This window comes from Phlebotomus papatasi, chromosome 1 (genome assembly GCF_024763615.1).
Source record: "Phlebotomus papatasi isolate M1 chromosome 1, Ppap_2.1, whole genome shotgun sequence".
Lineage (NCBI taxonomy): Eukaryota > Metazoa > Arthropoda > Insecta > Diptera > Psychodidae > Phlebotomus > Phlebotomus papatasi.
The window spans coordinates 11,388,502-11,409,945 of NC_077222.1; the positions used below are offsets into that span (position 1 = coordinate 11,388,502).

General features: G+C 34.2%; 1 protein-coding gene across 3 annotated transcripts in view; it reads left to right on the forward strand.

Moving 5' to 3' along the window:
* LOC129810204 (tyrosine-protein kinase receptor torso) overlaps positions 1-21,444 on the forward strand; it is a 58,152-nt gene that overhangs the window by 18,857 nt on the left and 17,851 nt on the right. For all 3 annotated transcript variants that reach the window (XM_055860526.1, XM_055860528.1, XM_055860529.1), the window contains exons 3-6: positions 7,850-8,203; positions 12,273-12,587; positions 12,651-12,825; positions 12,960-13,126. In XM_055860526.1, the coding sequence (XP_055716501.1) occupies positions 7,850-8,203; positions 12,273-12,587; positions 12,651-12,825; positions 12,960-13,126 (1,011 nt within the window). The remainder of the gene's footprint in view (positions 1-7,849; positions 8,204-12,272; positions 12,588-12,650; positions 12,826-12,959; positions 13,127-21,444) is intronic.

The following is a 21,444-nucleotide window of genomic DNA, read 5'->3' on the forward strand; positions in this document are numbered from 1 at the left end:
GAGAAAGAAAGGGATGTGAATTTTGACTTTATGACATTTTCCTGTACTAAAAGATGTGCCGGAGCCATTGAAATCAAATTTCAGAAGTGTTATTCAGCAAAAAGAGCGATAAATTCCTTGTAGGAATGTGCCAGGGGCCTATCAAGCCTAATAAAAAGTGAAGCTATTCTTCACTTTTCCTTGTAAAAATTTTGCAAATATTGTACTGTGACTTAAACAAATTTGCTCCTAGTTCTTGTATTATTTCGGCGAAAATGAAATGAAATGAAATATGTATTTATAAATAGCTTTTAATGCACTATTTCGAAATATATCAGACTGATAAGTCAATTCCTTTTAGGAAAAAAACTTGCCAATAGTTTTCAGTGCCTCTATGCAAAAACGTATGGAAAAGTGAAATGTCGATAGGCCCCTGAATGTGCTGATTGTAATTCTGTCACATTTTCTGAGAGCCCATAAAAAATAAATAAAATGACTAAGGACAGGCTTTCAAGCTCCGCATATACTATAGCTTCGAACTCTTTAATTTTTTCCCATATTTCTTTAAAAAAGTCTAATTCATTAAAGAAATATAGGAGAAATATGAAATGTTTGAAGGCAGAGTATGTACTTGTATGAAACCTGAAACCCTTTCTCTAGGGGAAAGTACTCTCCCTTCAAAATTGATTGAAAACATTTATTATTTTTTTTCCTTGTGAAAAGAGTATTTTAAAATCAAAGGTTTAAATAAAAGTGAATTAGCGAAAAGGCGACCCAGTTAGCTCATGCTGACTTATTTCAGTATTATCATTATTTTATAAATTTTCTTTAATATTTTTGATAATTTTTTTTTAAATTTAGGTTTCTGGATGAAACAGTGAATAATTCTATGCATTTAGAAGAAGTAAAAAAGAATTTCATCAGTCCAAAAACAAGCGTTTAAGTAGCACTCTTTGGAAAACGATCCAGTTACCCCACCTTACTATACTTTCCCGCTACCCTTTCAAGTGTTAATTCAATCAAATGTCTTGAACAAATCATGCGGCTATTAAGTCACTAAAACTGTACAGAAGTAATAAATTTGGTGTTATAAACTGATTTAATTTGTTTTAAATTGAATTTTCTAGTCAGTTGTCCAACTTTTGCTTACATACTTCTTCAATTACCATTTGATAGTTTCTAACAAAAGTTTTAAATTACATTTAGGTGCACACAAGAAATTTCTCCAGGAGATTTACCAAGAAGTTTTCACTTCCTGTTGTACACAATGCATTCATATTGGTCAGTGAAGTGACAAATAATATTATATTTTGTACTGAATCTGTACGAGTTTTTGGTGATGTCGAACGCAGACTTTACCCCATCAATTAATTCAATCAATCCATTGAAGCATTAATATTTTGTATTATACAATTCACTCAATCACGAGACTATAATCCCTCAATCTTTGCAAATTTTTATTTAATTCTCATTTTATTTGACAAAAAAAGGCTTCCAATTTGAGCTGATTTAATCCATGGGCTTAATAATTAAAATGTTCAGTGGAAAAATGTCCATAGAATTTGGAATTCATTCAATAAAATGGGTCCTCGTCAGAGGCCAATAAACTCTATCGTGCAGAAATTCTTGTTTGCTCAGGAGCTTTGATTCTCGATATATTCGGTTGATACAGAAAATTCTAGCTAATTTTTCAAATTGAATTTTCACTCTGGGATGTTGTATTTGTTCGTCTGAGTGGGCAAGAAAAGAGAGAACATCGGCGAGAAAACGTGACTTGAGGCAGAGGCAGATTTTTCTTGAAGAGGTTTTTGCCTCAACCAAAAATTGAAAATTCTTTCTGTATTCATGCTTCGTGCCTATGAAAATATTATACCGTCTGTTAAAGTGAGATGAGAATCTCAATCATCCCCAAGAAAAGCAACGAAAATCAGGGAACAACCTTCTTGTTGACACATCAGGTGAAAAATCTCTGGAAGATATTGTCCAATTGTTGATTGTGCTGCCAAAATAGAAGATCCCAAAAGAGTTGGAAATTATTGGATCAGGCGGGGAAAGGAATACACAAAAAAAAGAGAAATAAAATAAATTTCTTATTTATAAATTCCTATTTTGGCTCAATGGTAATGGTGTCGTATTTGCGAGTTTTGTTATTTCCCTCCAATATGTCTCTGGGTTGTTAATCGCCTTGGATTATTCCTGGTGTGGAAATTGATTTCCAATTTAAATTTCACCCAACACTCAACAGTAGCAAAGGAATAATTTAATTTTCTGATATCAACGGAATACCTACTAAAATTCAACCTCTATTTCTTTTTATTTTGTCGTTCTTGTCTCAACAACAGAAAGACCTTATTTACTCACACAAATCAATCGAGGAAATATCCAAGTCAGAGTTGAAAAGTCAGCTTTTAAAGAGTTTCAAACACTTACAAAAAAAACGACGCAAAATTGAGATCAAATACGAAAATAGTGTATTTTGATGTCAAATTGACGAATTAATACTCTTTCTAAGGAAGTCGTGTAGATGACGGTCGTTTCACAACGATTTCGTCATTTTTGTCATAAAAGAATCCACAGGAATATGATTTTCCTTCTTCATTTTACAAAAGTTTTCCCTCTTTGATTGCCTGTCTTTAGAGATGATTGAGAAAGAAGTGGGAAGGCGCCCAAGTTTTAAGGAATGCTCGAACTCGCAACTTAGATAAGCAAAGCTCATTAAACGGTCCAAAAAGTAGAAAACTTTTTCTATTGCGTATATAAGGTCACAAAACCGCTATTCGTACGTCATAATAATGACAAAGAGTAGCCTTGACTATTCTCTTACCTCAATATTACGTCTTTTTAACCTGAAACAATCACTTCAGAACTGATCGAAAGGACAAAAAGGATTTGATTTGCTTACAAGAGTTCAGCGATTTTCAGACAGGTTAAGCCTATGTTCTCGAAGGTCACAGAATTCTAATTAGCAACCAATTTTATTGTTTTTCTTTTAATTAATAATTAATTTTTTAGAGCAGTCGAGCCATGCCAAGTCTTAGGGACACTAGAAGTGCCCATTTCAGCGCGTCATATTTTAGTCGTGGACGAGTAATATCAGAGTTATTATGACGAAAAATGATTTTCGTAATAACCGTCATATTATTCTCCACTTTCCGTCATTCGCCGCTCTGATGACCGTCACAGGAGCCGTTTTTAGAATTCAGAATACATACATCCAACGGCTGTTTGGGTTAGGTCTAAAGCCCGTAGGGGAAAGTACTCTACCTTCGCACGTTCATGCCTTCGAATAATGTGAATTTTCTTTTAGTTTTCTTAAGAGACTTACACATTTCTATCAAATATTAGTTGGCTTATCATCAATTGTTGATAATTCCGTTATAACTTAGTATAAATCTCTTACGAAAAACAAAAGAAATTCACACTATTCGAAGGCATAAACGTTCGAAGGGAGAGCACTTTCCCCTATTACGTAACTTTCTCGTGGTAAGATTACAGATTACCTCTCCATTTTTCCTCGATGGTGCCATTGCCTTTAAATTTACGTAAGTTGCAGATGTCGCGTGTTATTTCCCCTCCACAAAAGCATTATAGGAGGACGATTGTGCAGTAATTATTCAATTATTTTTGGTTTGACCAAGAAACTGGAACATCAAGGGTTTCTAAGTTCTACAGACCGGATAATTGGTCCCAGGACGTCAAATTTTCAATGTAATGCCTTCGGCACACTTTTTAGATCGGTAAAATTTATAAAATCAAAAAGAAATTCTTTTTGATCGGGGTCTCATTGGCTCGGTTGGTAAGACTGCTGGGTCTTTGGCGCGAGAGATCCCTGATTCGATCGATAGTGAGATCGAATCGCGCCCGGTGCCAAACATGTAAAAATGAGAGTCTGGATGGGGACAACTCTAGTGTGGAACTCCCAGCAAGAACACACATACTGATAAGATTTATCATGAAGCACTGCCACATCAGTCATTCTTTGTGCAAGCCATCAATGCCGTATTATCAGCTCCCTAACCGGTTGAGCTCTTCAAACGCTCTGACTACTTCAGTTGCAGTCATCGAGCATCTTCTGTCCTGCTTGGAAGGCATGTTGATCAGCCCGCCCCACCACAGGACTTTGATTTGGATATCATTCAGTGTCGAAGTATATCCATCGCACACAGCGATTGATATTCAATAAGATTTAGCATCATTGTAATGCATCAAATTGTAAAAGAGGGCTCTAAGCCCTATGAATGAATAAAGATTATTATTATTATTATTATTATTAAATTCTTAAAAGATTTGCGTACGTGTATCCCATTCTTTCGGACTCAAAATTGGACTGATCTAAATTTAATTTAGTGTGATATTCTAAAGAAAAAGTAGAGTTCGAAAGAGTTGGATAGACATGCGCAGACGTTTAGATTAAAAAAAGGAACACGAATTTTGATTTCATGAAATTATACTAACCTAAAGGTAAGGTGTGTTAGTGCCATAATAAATACGTAATTATTACCTAGAGGTTATTCAACACTGTAAAAGTATGATGTGCGTGTACCCCAATAATTATTATGATCATTAACTTTAAAAAAGAAAACTTAGGATAACCTGAATATTTTCGGTCTGATGGGATGTAGCAGACAGTGGATGGAAAAATAGACCTCTCTTGATTTTTACTCTTTAATACTTCACGATTTTTCGAGGATGAATGTCCTCTTTATCAGGTTTCTGATTGGAGGAAAATCATGTACAGGTGGGAAAATTTATTGTTACGCTTCACTTGGACTTTTTCACAATTTTTCACGAAGATGTTCACCATCCAATAGGCTGACACATAATCAAGCCTATTGGATGGTGAACATCTCCGTGAACAGCTCAGCTAATCTAAGTTCTTCTCGAAACATTGTGAAGAATTAAAGAGTAAAAATCAAGAGAGGTCTATTTTTCCGTCCACTATCTGCTACTTAGAATAACTGCAAAATTTTTGAAAGTTCAATTTTACTCTTAATTGTTTTATCTCGAAATCTAAGATAATATTATAGTTTCTTTTTAAATTCTTCTATTGAAATAGATATACAACATGAACTTAAAATTGTCGAAATCTCATCGTGAGATTTCGAGATAACCTTAAAAAACTATGTTTTTACACATTTTTCAAATACCTCGAAAAAGCTCAAAAAGTTTGAAAAAATACAGCGGATGTCAGAAAATTCCGCTCCTGATTTTCAACATCAGGGGTGCTCTAAACATGCCCCCTTTGAGTATCAGTCTGATTAGGAAAGTTAATGGAAAATGGTTATTTTTTCGGATCTTATGATCTTTGGTGACTTTTTCGAAGGAAAACATTTTTATAAGGGAGACATGTCGTCATACAACCTCTTTATGACTTTAAAGGTATTTAAGGATTCCTTGAAAAAAACGTTAAGCTGACTTCATTTTGCTACTTGGGAGGAAAGTCTTGGTTTGCAACTAAAATTGATAAATAAGTCACTACTAAGGTTTTTACTCTCCTGATGTTGGTCATCAACGCTAAGACGGCGGTGGTCGCTATAAACTAAAATGTACTTTTACCTCTCTTGTGCTGTTCCTTATAAGCATTGCTGATGCATAAAATCTAGGTATCTATCTACATATCTTTCTATCTATCTAAATGAGGATAGGGATATGGTTTTTCATTCAATCATTTTCATCCGCTTATCCCTATCGGAGTTGCGGCTTAGGACACTCAGATTAGCAGTCCAGGCCCGTCGATCTTCAGCCACTTCATGAAGAAGTTCGCGGTGAATATCAAGATCCTGAAATTGTTTTAGCTAGCTTGTCCTAGATCTTCCCCGAGGTCAACGCCTCCTCACAATGGCTTTAATAGCTTTTTCTGGGAATGTTTCTTCATTCATGGTCTGAACACGCCCATACTATCAAAGTTGTGATCTCTTAACCCGAAGAAGCAACTCCTTGACTCTTAAGTTCCTCACGACCCACTACGTTCCTCACTCGATCTCGGCGAGTCATTCCCTTAACCGCCCGAAGGTACCTCAGGTCGACAGCTTGTTCTCGCGATCTTATACTTTCAATCGTTACACATATCTCATGATCATAGATGAGAATAGGAATGAACACAACTCTGAAAACAGATAATTTAGCCGAACGACTACTGTAGATTGACTGATTCGTGACGAGAGTTCTGAATAGATCCTACCGTCACTCGTGAATAACACCCCGAGATACTTGAACTTCTGCACCTGTTTCAAAGGGACTCCACTAACATATAGAGTGCATTGTACAGGCTGTCGGGAGATTACCATTACTTCCGACTTAACCACGTTCACCTTTGTACCTGGTTCGGCACAAACATTTCTTATCATCCCTGAAGGGTTAAAGTTGGATCAACTTTCCTGCTTATACATTTTATTTTATAATTTTTGCGTTATTTTTGGTTTTCTTTTATAAGTCCTTAAAAAGTTGATTTTTATTTACCCTGGATCACTTTATTAGCCCCCACTCAATTGGCGATTAAGGGTTACATATGAAATGGGAATTAAATTCAGTATTACAAAACTGTCGCCCATTTCATAAAGATATACTTGATTGTTGAAAAGAAGGAGCGGAAGCGTGAGGATGTGAATGAATGAAATTGAAATATCAAAGAACTTTCTAGCTGTTGATATCCAAAATCAGTGATGCGTTTGATATCATATCACTTCATGAATTTTATTTCCAGATGTTTGAATGTGAAAAAGAGGGAAATCGAGGGTGTGCTTTGTGTGAACAGGGCTTATGAAAATCATTGAAAAATGAATCAAATAATATAGAGATATGTTGGCACAGAAAAATTGAAACGCTCTAGAGATGAAGGGGCATATCGTATATGCATTTTCGTATTAAAATGACTCACTCTTGCTCAGAACCAGACAATTGATGAAATGACTTCTGGCTACATTTGGCAATGACAATTATTATTAAATCGATGAGGAAATTGTACTTCCAATGTTTCCATGATGTTGTTGCAATTAGACCTGGAGAAGATTCCTGAAATATTCCATAAATGAAAGAGAATTTCCGCCTTGACTGGTGTTGAATTCTACACGATTTTTCTGATTGATAGTCAGAAAATGGTCACTGTGACGTCGGCATTTCGTCACGAATTTTACAGTCACTGAAATTGCTGCCAAACAAATAACATTTTAGTCATTCTACTGACGTAACACTAAAGACATTCAAATGACGTCCTTATGAACAAATATCGCGCCTTTTCTCCTCAGTCATATCGTGTTACTTGGGAAGTTTAAACTGGTTTATACGATAGCTGTTAAAAATCTACATCAGTCATCCAGAAATTTTTAATGATTCTTGAAATTATAGTATACCTATATGTTTTTTGTTTTACTTGAAAATTAGTTGAAAATTTTAATGATGTGTTCTTACTTAGAAAAGAGACCACCTACAACAAAAACTTCCACTTTTAAAAAAAGAATCATTCACGCGAGTTCTTCCCGTTCATGGAGCTTTTATTAAAAGCTGGTGGGATGTTTTGTAAATAAAACTTTTCTGCACAGGAAAGTGATTCTCCTAGGATGAAAATATATTACTAATTATTGCTATCACGTTTTACAGCGTGGGATACGTGGGATATCTATCTTGTTGGTTTTCAAAAGATTTTTGTTGCATTTTTTTTTAAATATTAAATATTCTTTTTGAACTTTGAGCTTTTGGGATATGTGGAAAATGAGCTTTTTCCTCGTATGATGCACTGTCCAGAGGGTTAATTTTAAAAGTGAAGCATGAAATTGACTTAGATGGAAAAAATTTACTGTGGTGTGAGGAATGAGTCCCAGAGATTTTCCATCCTATTTCCTGACTCTTTTATCCTTTGTGTCGTCCCCTGTAGAGTCTCTCTTCCTGCTACGATGAATGCTTTTCGCATAGAGGCGAAAGTGGCCATGGGCTGACCAATAGAAGTGGCAGTGACACCTTCTTCCTCAGGCTGCTCTGTCGTGACGACACCAGCCTAACCCTGGAGGTGGTCATTGGGCCCAGTGAGGAAACGGAAACAGTCCAGACAGCAATCGATTCTAATCAACGAGCGAGCGGCATGGATTTTTTGTCAGCTCCTAATGATACAACGAGGAAAATGCTTGGAAATTCCAAGCGTGGGTCAGGGTTTCGACCCTGCCACAATTGCCTCTATTTGCTGAAAATCCAAGAGACTGGCGATCCACAGGCTGTACGGACAGTCTATTTGGTAAGTCTAGACACAATCATTCATTTACCATTGATCAATCTCTGCAAACCGCAGACTTTTACCTTTTAAATTGCAATTAACGTTGAGGTTTTACACAGAGATTAATGCTTAAATATTCCAATAAATTTTATTTCAGAGGAAAACTTTGAACATTTTGTTACAGAGGAGTGAGAGTTTAATTGATTTATGCTTTCGCATAATTTCCCTTTCAACATCAAATGATTTTAAAGTTTGACAGCAATTCTTCAAGAATTTCCTTCGTCAAACTTTCGCAACATTTACCTTATTACCTCTAAATAACTTACGAAATTTCTTATCAAATACACTGCTCTTCCCCGATAAAGGATAGCCCCAAAAATACACTTTGTGTTCCCAGGGAAACTTCATGTAAAACTGTATTCACTTAATTTATTTAATTAAAAGGAAGTTTTCATGGAATTTTTTTAGCGCAGAAAATCTGCTGATTTAGACAACTTTCACAAAAAAAAAAATAAACAAATAAAAAGAAAATGTGCAACAATTCTACTACATATTTGTTTAGTTCTCTGGCGAAAAGTCAACTTGTTTGATTCTTTGAGTGAGCATTATGTTTTTCTTTTAGTCTTTTTCGCAAACCATATGAATTCCTGAGCAGAGACAGCAAATAAATAAATTTGTTTGAAGCTTTTTTTTCCTTCTGGAAGCTTTATATTTGCAAATAGAAACTTTTACAGCTCTTGGTCGGATATGTATGCGCACCTGAATTATAAGTTTTTGATATAATATTTTCATTTGATATCCCTAAAGTCTTGGTTCTTTTAATACAAAAAACTTTATTCAAAATGATGCTTGCAAAGATTATTTTTAAAGGTTTTTAAAACATAAGAAAAATAATTTAATCAGTGGGAAGATTCTGTAACTATATGACAATATCATATGACAAAATTCCGTGCTAAATTTGCGAGTAGGACAGTATCAAAGCCCAGTAAACATCGAATGACTACTGGAAGAAGTTCAATGAAGCTTTTTGTAACTTATATAAACCTGGTTTTCAATTAATTTTCCCTGAATCTATTACATAAATATTTCTAAATTTGTCATATGACATTGTCATACTGTTATAAAATTCCCCACTAGGTTCAAAAACTTCCGTGGGAATCGCGAATATTTCAGAAGTGGAATCAATCCCTATTTAAAAATGATACTGTCACAGGTGTTTTAAAAAATGTTTCTTCCATCCATCTAAAGTCAATTTTTGCTGTAAATAGAAAAAAAATAACTATTCCGTTATCGTTACCCCTTCGTTCTTAAAGGGTTAAGGAAGACCCATACCAAGGCTTGAAAGTTTTGGGGAAAACTTGAGTTCCTATATTTTAAAAAAAGAAAACACATATTGATGATCTGATTATCTTGAAAAATGAATCTATTATTTAAATTTACTTAAGAATTAATTTGGCGATTTTACCAAAAATAGTTGGTTTTACTATTTATTTTATTAAGCATTTTTCTACCAACTTAATTTTCATTTCAATATGTCGCGAATGAAATAAATATCTTCAAAACTATAGATTAAGTCACGAAGACTGGAAAACAGTATATTTTCTGAACTTTTCATTAAAGAATTTTTAAAAATTTAGCATTTTTCATGATCCATGTAACCCATATAATAATACTACAGAGGAGACTGGGGCAAAAAGTCACAAATCGAAAATTTTAAAATTCAATATCTTCCAAGATAAATAAGATAGCGGCTTAAAATTTTTTCCATAGATAGCCTCCATAGGTCTTCTTCAATGTCATAAGTCTGTTAGAATTTGAACAAGGAATTTAGAAAATAAAAAATATCGAAATTTTTAGCCCTATTTTTGAAATATTTTCCGTGCAGAAGATATCAATTATTAGCTACTTATTTTAAATTTGATGCACTGGTGAATATTTCCCAAATTATCTGGATAATCTTTGAATACGCATCCGCTACCTATTTTAGAATTTTACAAAGATTCTTTTCTCCAGAAATCCTTTTATTAAAAACGACCACTTGGGGTAAAAAGTAACAAAAAATGATTTTGTTACGAGTAGTGACACTATTGTGGCATGACTCGGCCTTAATACTAAGTACTTAATTAAGGCCGTTGTCAAAGTCTTTAATTAAGTAGTTTGTATTAAGGACATAAAAGTATGTTCACTGAGTACTTAATTAGGGACTTTCGACTAAGAACCTTTTAAGTAGTTACCCTAATACTTAAAAAAGACTTTTTTTTTAATTTCTCATATTTTTTATTTCATAAGAAAAGTCCCGTCATACACTTATCCTCTGGTGTAGTTCATAAGAACCGGACGCACATTCTGTTTGAAATAGCTTTAACTTGTACCGGATGAGCTCTTGAAATCCCTGTGCCAAGATTCGAGTCGTATCTGGAACAAGAAAGTCATTAAGATGATGAGTTAAAAATGAATATTTAAAATCTGGTAAGATCAGATTCCCGGAACACGAATTTGAATGAAGGGAAGAAATATCAGAGTTTGATACTCTATTGCGCACCTTATACGGGTTTCAGACCTAAGGCTTAGCCATATGGCTTAACTTCTCTAATATCTCATCAGTCAAGATTTTTTGAAAAAATGTTGACTTAGGATTGGATTATTAAGGGTACATGACCTATTACGTTTTGGAAAATCAATAAAATCGGTTGCTGTTTAAGGTTTTGAGAACACCGGGAACTGGGCTAAGCCTTAGGTCTGAAGCCGGTCTTACACTCCCTGATTATACTCTGGTTGAACTAAAGAGCGGATTTATCAGAATTGAGTACTTTCTTAGGCGGCTTGCATACCCGGATCACGAGCTAAAGAGTAAGAGAGAGTCTTTTAAGTACTTATAACTTATCATTGAATTATAGATTAAAGAAAAATTACATTATTTCTTTATTATTTATCATCACTTTTATGTGAATTATATCTACAATTGAAAAGTTTAGAAATGGTCAAACCAGCCATTTCTCTCTCAAATTACATAATTTCAAAATATAGCTGGATTAAAAGAAGTTAGTTGCACGTATTGGAACATTTGAGTTACTTTTTTAAAAAAGGCAACAAACTTTTGGTGCATCAAAAATGATTAACTTTTGGAAAACAATTATTTATTATATAAAATAAAATTAATTAATTTTTATGCGATACATAAATAAGATCTACGGATTACAAGGAACTCATTTGGAAAAAGAAAAAAATGATAGAATAATTTGTTATATCATTTTTCCCATGGGGTTTCTCGGATATACATTGGGCAACAAACTTTTGACATTCACAATATCTCTATCAATTTAGTATCTCTAAATTCTCATATATAATTTGTTAAGAAAATCGCAGTCTTTAGGATTTACATCCTCATGTTTGCTACTGCTCCAGTTTCCCCTACTTTTCAGATTTACTTTTAAGGCAATACAGTCAATGTGATTCTGTTTTTAATAAGGCCTTTTGTTAAACTTTTATTTACATGAAATTACATTTATTTCTTTTCAAATTATCTTTGCAATTGCTTAGTGAAAATCTATGAAATTTTCTCAACATTAAAATTTATAAATTTTTCAAAGTCTGCGCATACAATTCCGACAGTGAACTGTTCACTTTATTAACATAAAGTTTTCTTTTAGTTTTAATGGTTCTTTAAATGCCTCTTTATGCAGAAATAATAATAAAATGGACTAAGGAAACATAAAAATGTCAACTAAACTTTAAAAGCTTTCTGTACATTGCTCCGAGGATTTTTTTTCACAGGATTAGCCTTTGCATTCGATTCAAAGATTATGAACTTTGAATATTTTTGGGGAATATATGTTTTCCCTCTACAGTCCTCTTGTGATTTTGTGATTAAATGGATCCCTTTTAAAATTTTCTTCTTTGGAATAAAAAATGTTCAAATAAGGGAATCGTTCAAAAACCATCAGATTTACCAAATAAGAGAAATGGGAAGAATTCTATTTTCAAATGTGGCAACTTTGAATGGGAAATAAAATACTCGGTTGTCTTTGTTGTATCCTTTTCCCATTTACTAATTTTCCTTTTGCATTTTGACTCCTTTTTCATCATTCAGTCTAACAGTTCAACGATTGAAATCACAAACTTGAATTCCTGGAAGAGATACAACGTATCTGGGACAGTTATTAACACATTTTCCGAATATGCGTACATTAAGATGAGCAATTTTAGCACATTGAAGAAGGACTTTATACCCCAGAGGATTGAGACGATTAATTTAACGAGATATGAATTGCACAGTGGCAGCAACAATTTACTGGATGCTGTAGTTGCGTGGGAGCCTACATCAGACTTAGTTTGCTCCTACGAAGTTTTCTGGTATTTCCCAGATGGGGGTGATTTTCGCATAAAGAAGAAGGATATCAATGAGGTATGGGTGGATTTTCAGGTAGATTTTGGGCAGGGCTTTAACTGAAGCTTTAACCATTGGCAGACGGATCCTCACTATACGTTCACCGTGCCAGAATTGAATTTTGGCTCAGAACTGAAGGTTTCTGTGCGAGCCAGGAATGTTAAGAATTCATCATTGGAGGATGGGAAGGGTCCGTGGGTGGAAAGGACCATTCCCACCTGTTTGGAATGGTACAACAGCAGCTTGGAACAGTGTGGTAATGCTTTTGACATTATTTTGCAAAATTTATTTCCTAGAAAATGCACCTGAATGTTGTGGCATGTTTATTTGCAAACAACACTGAATCCAATGCAAATGTTCTCTCTCTCTATTATCGTCCCAAAAAAATAGCACCTCCTGTGCCAGAAAACATCGAAAGCGAGGAAGAACTTGTGGACAATCACGTGTATAACATCAATGTGACGTGGGAACGTGCTTTGATACCATCGGACTACTACATTGTCAACATATCCGATGTTCTGGACAATAGTCTCAGTGGATCTCTCAATGTATCCGGGGTGAGTTTTTTTTTGTTTCATTTAAAATCCTCAATCTCTTGACCTATCACAATATCCTCTTAAGAGACTTACTTCATTCCACTTTCTATTTTTAATCCTATTCTGTGATTTTTTGCTCTAGGATTTATGCTAAAAAAAAACATTGAAGAATTTTTAGGGCGGATTTACTGATTTTTTTTTGTTAATTAAGTCGCTCAGAGCAAGAGTGTCCTATTTTAAAACTTAAAAGACTTAGCAGTCTTTTTTTTTAGAATTATTCATTAAATGACCAAACAAGACTATCCACTTTCCCCCCACCTAAAAATACACATTCTCAGGTAAGGAAAGTACTTTAAAACATTGAAGAACGTGGGTGCGCAGTTATTACGAATAATAGTTTCCAAGTGCTTTTAATTGATTTTGAATAATCCTGCACATCAATCACATTCCAAATAATTCCTTTGCACTGCAATACGCAAATAGCTTTAACAAATTTCTATAAAGCTCCTGGAAGATATGGTACACATCAATATACAGCCACGTTGTCCAAATTAACAACCAAGGTGTCCAAAATTCGAGTCAACTTCACCTCTACATATCAATTCATTTTTAAACGTATTAAGACTATTTTTAGTAAAAAACAAAGACAAAAAACCCTTGCCAAGTTTCTAAACAACCCTTCTGTAAAGAAAATAACAAATAAAGTCAATTAGTATTGATAATATCGCACTTCAAACTTGGAACATTGATGCTTATGGGCACCCTGTCCAAAATAATGAGTCCTTACCCTACATCAGAGATGAGCAAGAACAGTTTGAAACCGAATAAATGTCAAAACAAGAAGAACAAATATTAAGATAGAACTCATTATTCATCAAATATTGAAATAAAAATCCATAATTTTAATCATTTTATTTATAGTGTCTAATTTTATCCTCAAAGTGTCTAAATTTAGAAACTGTCCAAAATTATGAACTCTTACCCTATAGATTTCTAGTGTTATTATGAGTGTAAAACGATCTTTTCAGACGGAGATTTAACCTCGCTTATGAAGGCATCCTGAGTCAAAACTTCTTTAAAAAGCTCGTTGGCTTTTCAATAAAATTGTTTTTTAACCCTAGCTGTGAAGTCCATATAATGGCTAACTGTTCCTTCGCTAAACTAGTGTAAGCCCTTATGGGGCTCACCTAAATAAAATTAAAAACTTATGAGAAATTGGAATACTGACGTTGCCACCTATTTTTCACTTCATGAGAGTGAACAGTCCACGGTGACCTTGAATTATATTTTGAATTTCTAGACCATCGGGAACTGGGCTAAACCTTAGGTTTGAAGTTTTCCTTAGGTCTGAAGCCCTTATTACAGTAAGAGCCCCTAAGCAACCTTTCAGCACACATAAGGATGGTAAGGGTTGGGCGTGTCAAAGCAACAAAGGATTAGGATTGGTGGGTTACGGCCATCGACTGGGTTGGCACTTGTCGAATATGCCGTACATCCTATATTAGTCTGCAATAAGTCTGTCACGTGTTCTCTCTAAAGTCTTTGAGGCTCTGGTTTTTGAAACTTGGACTCGGATTTTATGAGTTTTCTTGATGAACATCATTGAGGATTTTGTTCTGGTCACAGTACTATTTACATCTGTTTTACATTGTGTGCAACATGATAGTCCTTTTGGATTTTCCCAAAGCCTTGGTCTTTCACAATATCTCTCAGAACTTCCTCAGCTTAAAACTGATCGACAAATTCAATTTCTCTTCTCTGGTCGTGTCTCTGATAAGGTCCTACCTGTCCTACCTCAGTGGACGCACTCAGTGTGACCTCTTGTCTGAGCCTGTAAGTTTGCTTTATGGCGTAGCTCAGAGGTCGCTTTTGGGACCGCTTATCTTCTCCTCGTTTATCAATAATCTTGCCTCATAATAATAACCTAATAACCTTGCCTTGGTCAGACGGACCACACTTCTCATAGAAATCCCAAGAGTTTCTTGTACTGGCTATTCGTGACCTCCCAGTAATAGAATTCTGTAACAGCCTGACAATGTCATATGACAAACTTTTGTTGCAAAATTTAGGAACAATACAATATTAAAAATCGGTGCACATCGAATGGCCGTTGTAAAGGTCTATTAAGTTCTTAATGATTGATATAATTCGCATCGCATCTTCAAATAGTTTTCCCTAATTTACCCAATAAAAATGTTAAAGTTTGTCATATGACATTGTCATACTGCTACAGAATTCCCCTCCAGGGCTGTGTCAGGTACGTTTGTGTCCTTGGCCCCTGTGATCTTATCCCTGACCATTATATTATACCATCCTGTAGGGGAATTTTGTAACAATATGACTATGTCATATGACAAATTCAAGATGTATTTATGGGGTTAATTCCGAAGAATCAATAAAAAAAATTTGTTCTATATTAGTTACTTAACGCTTAATAAAGCTGCTTGCAATGGCTATTCGATGCTCACTTGGTTCTGTTATTGTCCTATTCTCGAATTTATTATGAAAATTTGTCATATGACTTTGTCATACTATAATAGAATCCCCTGCCTGGTGAGTTGTGATCTCCCTTAATTTCTCCGTGTGAGACCGGTGTCATTTTTTTCCATTTGACCATTTCTTAGATTTTTATCTCGTTTCTGGTGCCTCTGCCAGAGTCCGCGAATTTTTCGTTCCTGTAGCTAATTTGAATAAACTGTCTTGTATGCTTTTTAATTTTTAATTTTTAAGAAATATTTTATAAAATGTTTTGTAAATATTTGTGCCTTCGAAGTAGTTAGTGGTTATAAACACCTTTGGTTCTCTTCACTCGAAAGTCCCACGTTGAATTCCAATTCAACGATGCTATATAAGAATTTAATTTGAAAGCATTCCATCTCCCTGGAGCATTCCACAAGTTGCATTGTCAGAATTTACCCACAACCACAAGCACCTGTTTCACCTGTTCAAAGAAATGCTTCCGGAGTCAAAGTGCAAATGTCACTTTCACACAGGACATTTGTAGTTTTTTACTTTTAATTCTATTTTGAAAAGAATCACAACTGATAGCTGTGATTGTGAAGAAAGTACCAGATGGAATAGTTAAATGAAATTTAAAAAGAGACGACAAAGCATCTCAGTTTTGCGGAATGCTCGAACTCACGAGATAGAGTTCTCTGTGAATTATCCTTTCGCATGATTTTTTGGGTATAGGGTAAGTTGACGTAATTCTGAATCACGTCTATTTTGGAATTTTGAGATTTTCTTACTCTTTCAGATGTTCAAAACAAAAAAGAAAACCACGAAAAAGTACAAGATATTATATTCGAGAGTATATCTTCGTTGGTTTTTCCTTTTGCTATCTAAAACCCTCAAAAAATATCATACCCCATTTTACCCTATTCGAAAAAAATACTCCCTCCGTTCCGAAATAAGTCGTACGTTTGGGGAAAAACCAGAGATTAAGGAATAGGTTCAGAGAATGTTTTTGTTATTTGCAAATATCTTATGTATGAATTATCCTCCATGTTCAGGGATAATATGCCGATCCTAACCACGATGGTAAGTTGAGGAATCCATATATTGAAGTTGTCCATTTATCGCGTTTATTTTTCAAAGAGCTCCGGTAGATAGTTAATTGCTAAAAAAAAATGGACTGTGATTAACATTACAGACTAGGATTTGTTCTAAATTTTTAGTATGCACAAGTTAAAGTCAACAGTTATTTGGGTGCTAAATGGTTAGAGATAGGGACTTGAGACCTTCGGCGGACCCCCCTCCCCCCATAAGTTAATCTTGGGACCATTAATATGTCCCTCGTTTTCCCCCAATCCCTCCTCTTTTCCTCCAAAACCATGTTTTTTGGGATTGGTCGAAAACATGTCGTCCGATTTTTTCAGGGGAATTGGAGGGGCGGGGGAAATGTAGGAGGGACATATTAATGGTGTCACGGTCAACTTATAGGGGGGTCCGCCGAAGGTCCTAAGTCTCTATCTCTCACCATTTTGCACTTAATTTAGATTTAAAATAAAACACAAAAAATAAGACATTTTTAGGACATTCATTCCTCAACATATCATCAAGACTAGGCCCCAATTTTAGTACTGGACCTTAGCAATAGTTCTTTACAAGAGATTGTTTATACACAAAACATTTACTAACAAACTTTCCCTTAATCCCAATTTTTTCCCAAACGTATGACTTATTTCGGAACAAGAATTTTTCCCAAACGTACGACTTATTTAGGAATGGAGGCTGTATATCAATTAAAGTTCCTCGATCAATTCATTACTGATTGAGACCGATATAGCTAGGTTGAGAACTTCAAGACCTTTCCAAAAAATACAAATTTCAGCAAATCGGTTGAAAAATGAGCCTTCCAAAATGGTTAAACTTTGTGCTTCAAAAATTCAAAATGGCGAATTTTCCGGTTATAGGTACGTAAAGATGAATCGCTTGAAGATACTCCAAAACGTATCAGAAAATATTAGAAATCGTAGGAGCCGTTTTCGAAATAAACAAAAAAAAAAACATGGTGTCAGCATTAGCTTCTCTCCAACGAAACGGTTAAGCCCCTCCCGTCCCCGTTGGTATTTGAATTGACATCATAGATGTCTCTCGGAGTGGTGCTGATTTCTCCTAAGAGCGTTCCTAGTGTTAGCCTGTGAGTTACCCCTTCGTGAGGGATATCGTAAAAAGGATTAGTATTCAGAGTTAGTTCATGTTGGATCGTCGTAGGAAATAGATCGTTAGGAGGAACGCTGAGGGTTCTGGAGAAAACTCTGGTGGCCAAGGCGCTCATCTAATCCAAAGCTTACAGGCTCCTTCCTTACAGATTTCCTGACGGATCTAATAATGGTTTTGCAGGGAAAGAAGAGGTGTGACTGGAAAAATGAAAAATATGTCTGGAGATAACGTTTTTTTTATTGTGGGTCATTGAAGACTAGAAGCTGATATCTCTTATCGTTTAAGCTCCAGTTTTAAGAACGGTTACAAGATGAAAAAAAAGCGGATTGTATTACTGCTCTGTCTTTGAATTCGAGCAGTAAAGTGTCGCTCCGATTATACTCAAATTTTAAATATTAAGCTTGTGAAAGCGGTGCAATCTGGTCGAATGACTGTGGTGTCACATATAAGATTAATATTAAGAGTAAGAAAAGATGGAGAAAGAGATAGTATGCAAAATTTCTAATGGAAAAATACGTGTAGTGGATAGAAAAATACGTTTCTAGTGGAGTAATACGATGAGTAAGATATTACTGTTCGTATTAATTGCTTTCTGAATCGTATAACGCAATTCGAGCAATTTTCCATGTGTGCTAATTGTGATTCGGTCAGTTTACGAGCGATTGTATTGCTACCAACTTTGTACGCAGATTTGCCATTATTTTTTGCCATTATTGCAGTTCAGAAAGTAGTAATCTTAATATTAATCTTATATGTGACTTAATACTTTCTGAACTTCGAGAATGTCAAAAAAAGATTGCTATTGTTTTATTTTCCCTCTTTCTCGCGTTTCGCTCGAAAACTGACCGAATCACAGTTGGCATCCATGGAAAATTGCTCGAATTGCCTGTTATACGATTCAGAAAACAATTAATACGAGAAGTAATATATTACTCGTCGTAGTATTCCACTAGAGTGTACTCTTTCTAACACTCGTGATATTCCATTTGAAATTTTGCATACTATATACCTCTCTCTCTGACTTTTCTTAATATTAATATTAATCTTATATGTGATACCACGATCATGAAGCGGGTATTGACTCATTGCCATTTACGTTTTATAGTTGTATATTGTCTTGGTATTAAGGGTAAAAACGTTAAATGGTAGTATTTTTCATTATTGGACGCTTCTCATAATAAAGACATCAGCGCCTCTAGCCGTAAATCTACCAACTTGCAGTTCAAAAAATATTTATTGATATTTACTTAACCATTCTGAAAAATCTAAAATCGTTCCAATACGTAAATTGAACAGAAAATTTTTCATAAATGCCAAAAGAATCTCATTAATCTATTTTAAAATGATACAAAATCGGAACTATTTGAAAGCTTCAATTATTATTGGCCTCATGGCTATTATTAGTGGAACTATGAGAATTTTGTGGATGATTGATTGAGTCCTGGGTATAGTAATTTCGGAATTTGGGTGAACTTTAATGATTTTTGGAATTTACTGAACTGACTCCTAAAAGGAATTTAATGAAATTTCACACTCAATTACTCTGAGGTATATACAATTGAAAGCCACAGACCAATACGTTCTGTAATTATCTGTTTTATAGGAATACAATTGTGGTATAAATTATTCCGGTAACCAATAAATAGCCATTGCATATTATTTGGCTAATTAATTATTGACTGCAAAATCTAATCCTCTTCAGTCTTTACGCACTTCATCACAACAAGAAAAGCATGAAAAGCATAAAATATTTAAAGGCAAATTGAACATTTCAATCCAACATTTAAGCATATCTGAAAACGAAAACTCTGATTGATTCCATAAAACATTCATGTGACAAACGTAATTTTAAATATTCAATCAGAGTTCAATTAAATGGTATCCGTTTAAAAAGGATTTGATTGCATTTTCAACGAAAATCACAAACAAGATTTCTCTTTCTCAGAGATTCTCAATGGGTTGTCAATTCAAGTTCAAGATGGTATAAACGTCTTACCAAGCACAACATCTCAAATATTTCTTTGAATTGAAGAACGAGAAGAATCCTTCAAGAACATAGATATTATTGTCCTTTCACTTTACATTTACTATTTACTTTCACTTCCTTATTACGTGACCTAGAAAGGTTAATCTCGTCTCTTGAGGAGTTGTTCATAAATTGAAGATTTGGTTTCATGTTACAACTTTTGAAATATTTGTATCAAAAGGAATTTATTTTTCAATTCTCAAAACTTTGAGCTTGGCAATGAGATCAATGCAGCTCAGTAAACACAAGTGATATACATTATTCAACATTGGAGAGCAATAAAGTCAAATTTTACATTATGAAATTGTGCATATTGTGTTAGGCATTGCAATATATTCATAGATTTTGAAATTTGTTTATAAATTGACTCCTTACCACCAAGGTTTTTTGACAAAAATAACGCTATAATGGTTTGACGGTGAGTTTCCTGATTTAGAGAATAAACAGTTGCACATAAGGACTTTGGGTATTGGATGACCCCCAACAAAAGTCAATTTTCTGATTAAAAACACTCTCAAAAAACTTGGAAAACCAATTTCAAAATGAATTTCAATACATTTGACATAGTAACAATAAATAATAATATTTTTTCGTTAATATCTACGATACAATGAAATAACATGTAGTCCAAGTAGTACTGCACAGGATTATTATTATAGTCTTTATCGCATTAAATCACATAAAAGTATAATGAAATTCGTTTAATTGTTAATTGTCAATGTAGAAAAACAATCATTGCTTTATGAACCTTTCATCGAGAGACAAGTAAAATGATTTTTCATTCATCTCATTTTATAATTGTATAATATTTGCTCACAAATGTTACTTACAAATAAGCACGTTTATTTGTTTTGCTTTGGGGAAAATACAAAATGAAACCACCAAAAAAAAATCGTGGGTGGGTGGTGCAAAATATAAAAAGTATCACAATGCACGTAGGTAGAAAAGTTTAAGCAGAAAACAAATAAATAAATGAATTACCAGTAGGGTGGAATAACCGGCTATCGCCATGTTTAGGAAAAAATTAAATTCATTTAATCATAACTTTTGAATCCTTGTTACAAGATAAATCAAATTTGACACAAAGTTACTTATATGTATTGGCTCTAGATACGTGAAAACAATAATCCTAGAACATAACGCTGGACTACTTAAAAAACTGATTTTTATTAATAATGCAAAAATAACCATTTCGTCGCCACTTTTTACCACTTTTCGCCAGTTTTGTAAAATTTGTAACCACTTCTTGCCACCAACTTGAAAAGAACCACACTCGGTTATTTTAGGCAATGCTATGAAAAGAATACATTCACCATTTCTCTTTCCTTGTGATCACTTTATTATTACTCTCTTTAAATGATTTTTCTTCACTTTTATTTGAGAAATCAAATTATGGGGCTTTTGCAGAAAGTAAACAATGGAGATTTGACAACTGAGAATGTACGAAGTGAAGTTAGCGTCGCCTATTGAAAAGATATGGCGACAGGTGGTAAAATCAATTCCAGAATATTACCACTTCTCGCCATGCCTCATTTTTATACAAAAATAACATAAAATGAAATATTAATTGACTAAATACAAATTTTATGTATTCCACAAGTGCAATTAAATATTCAATAGACAAATTATTTACCCAAATAGGTATTTT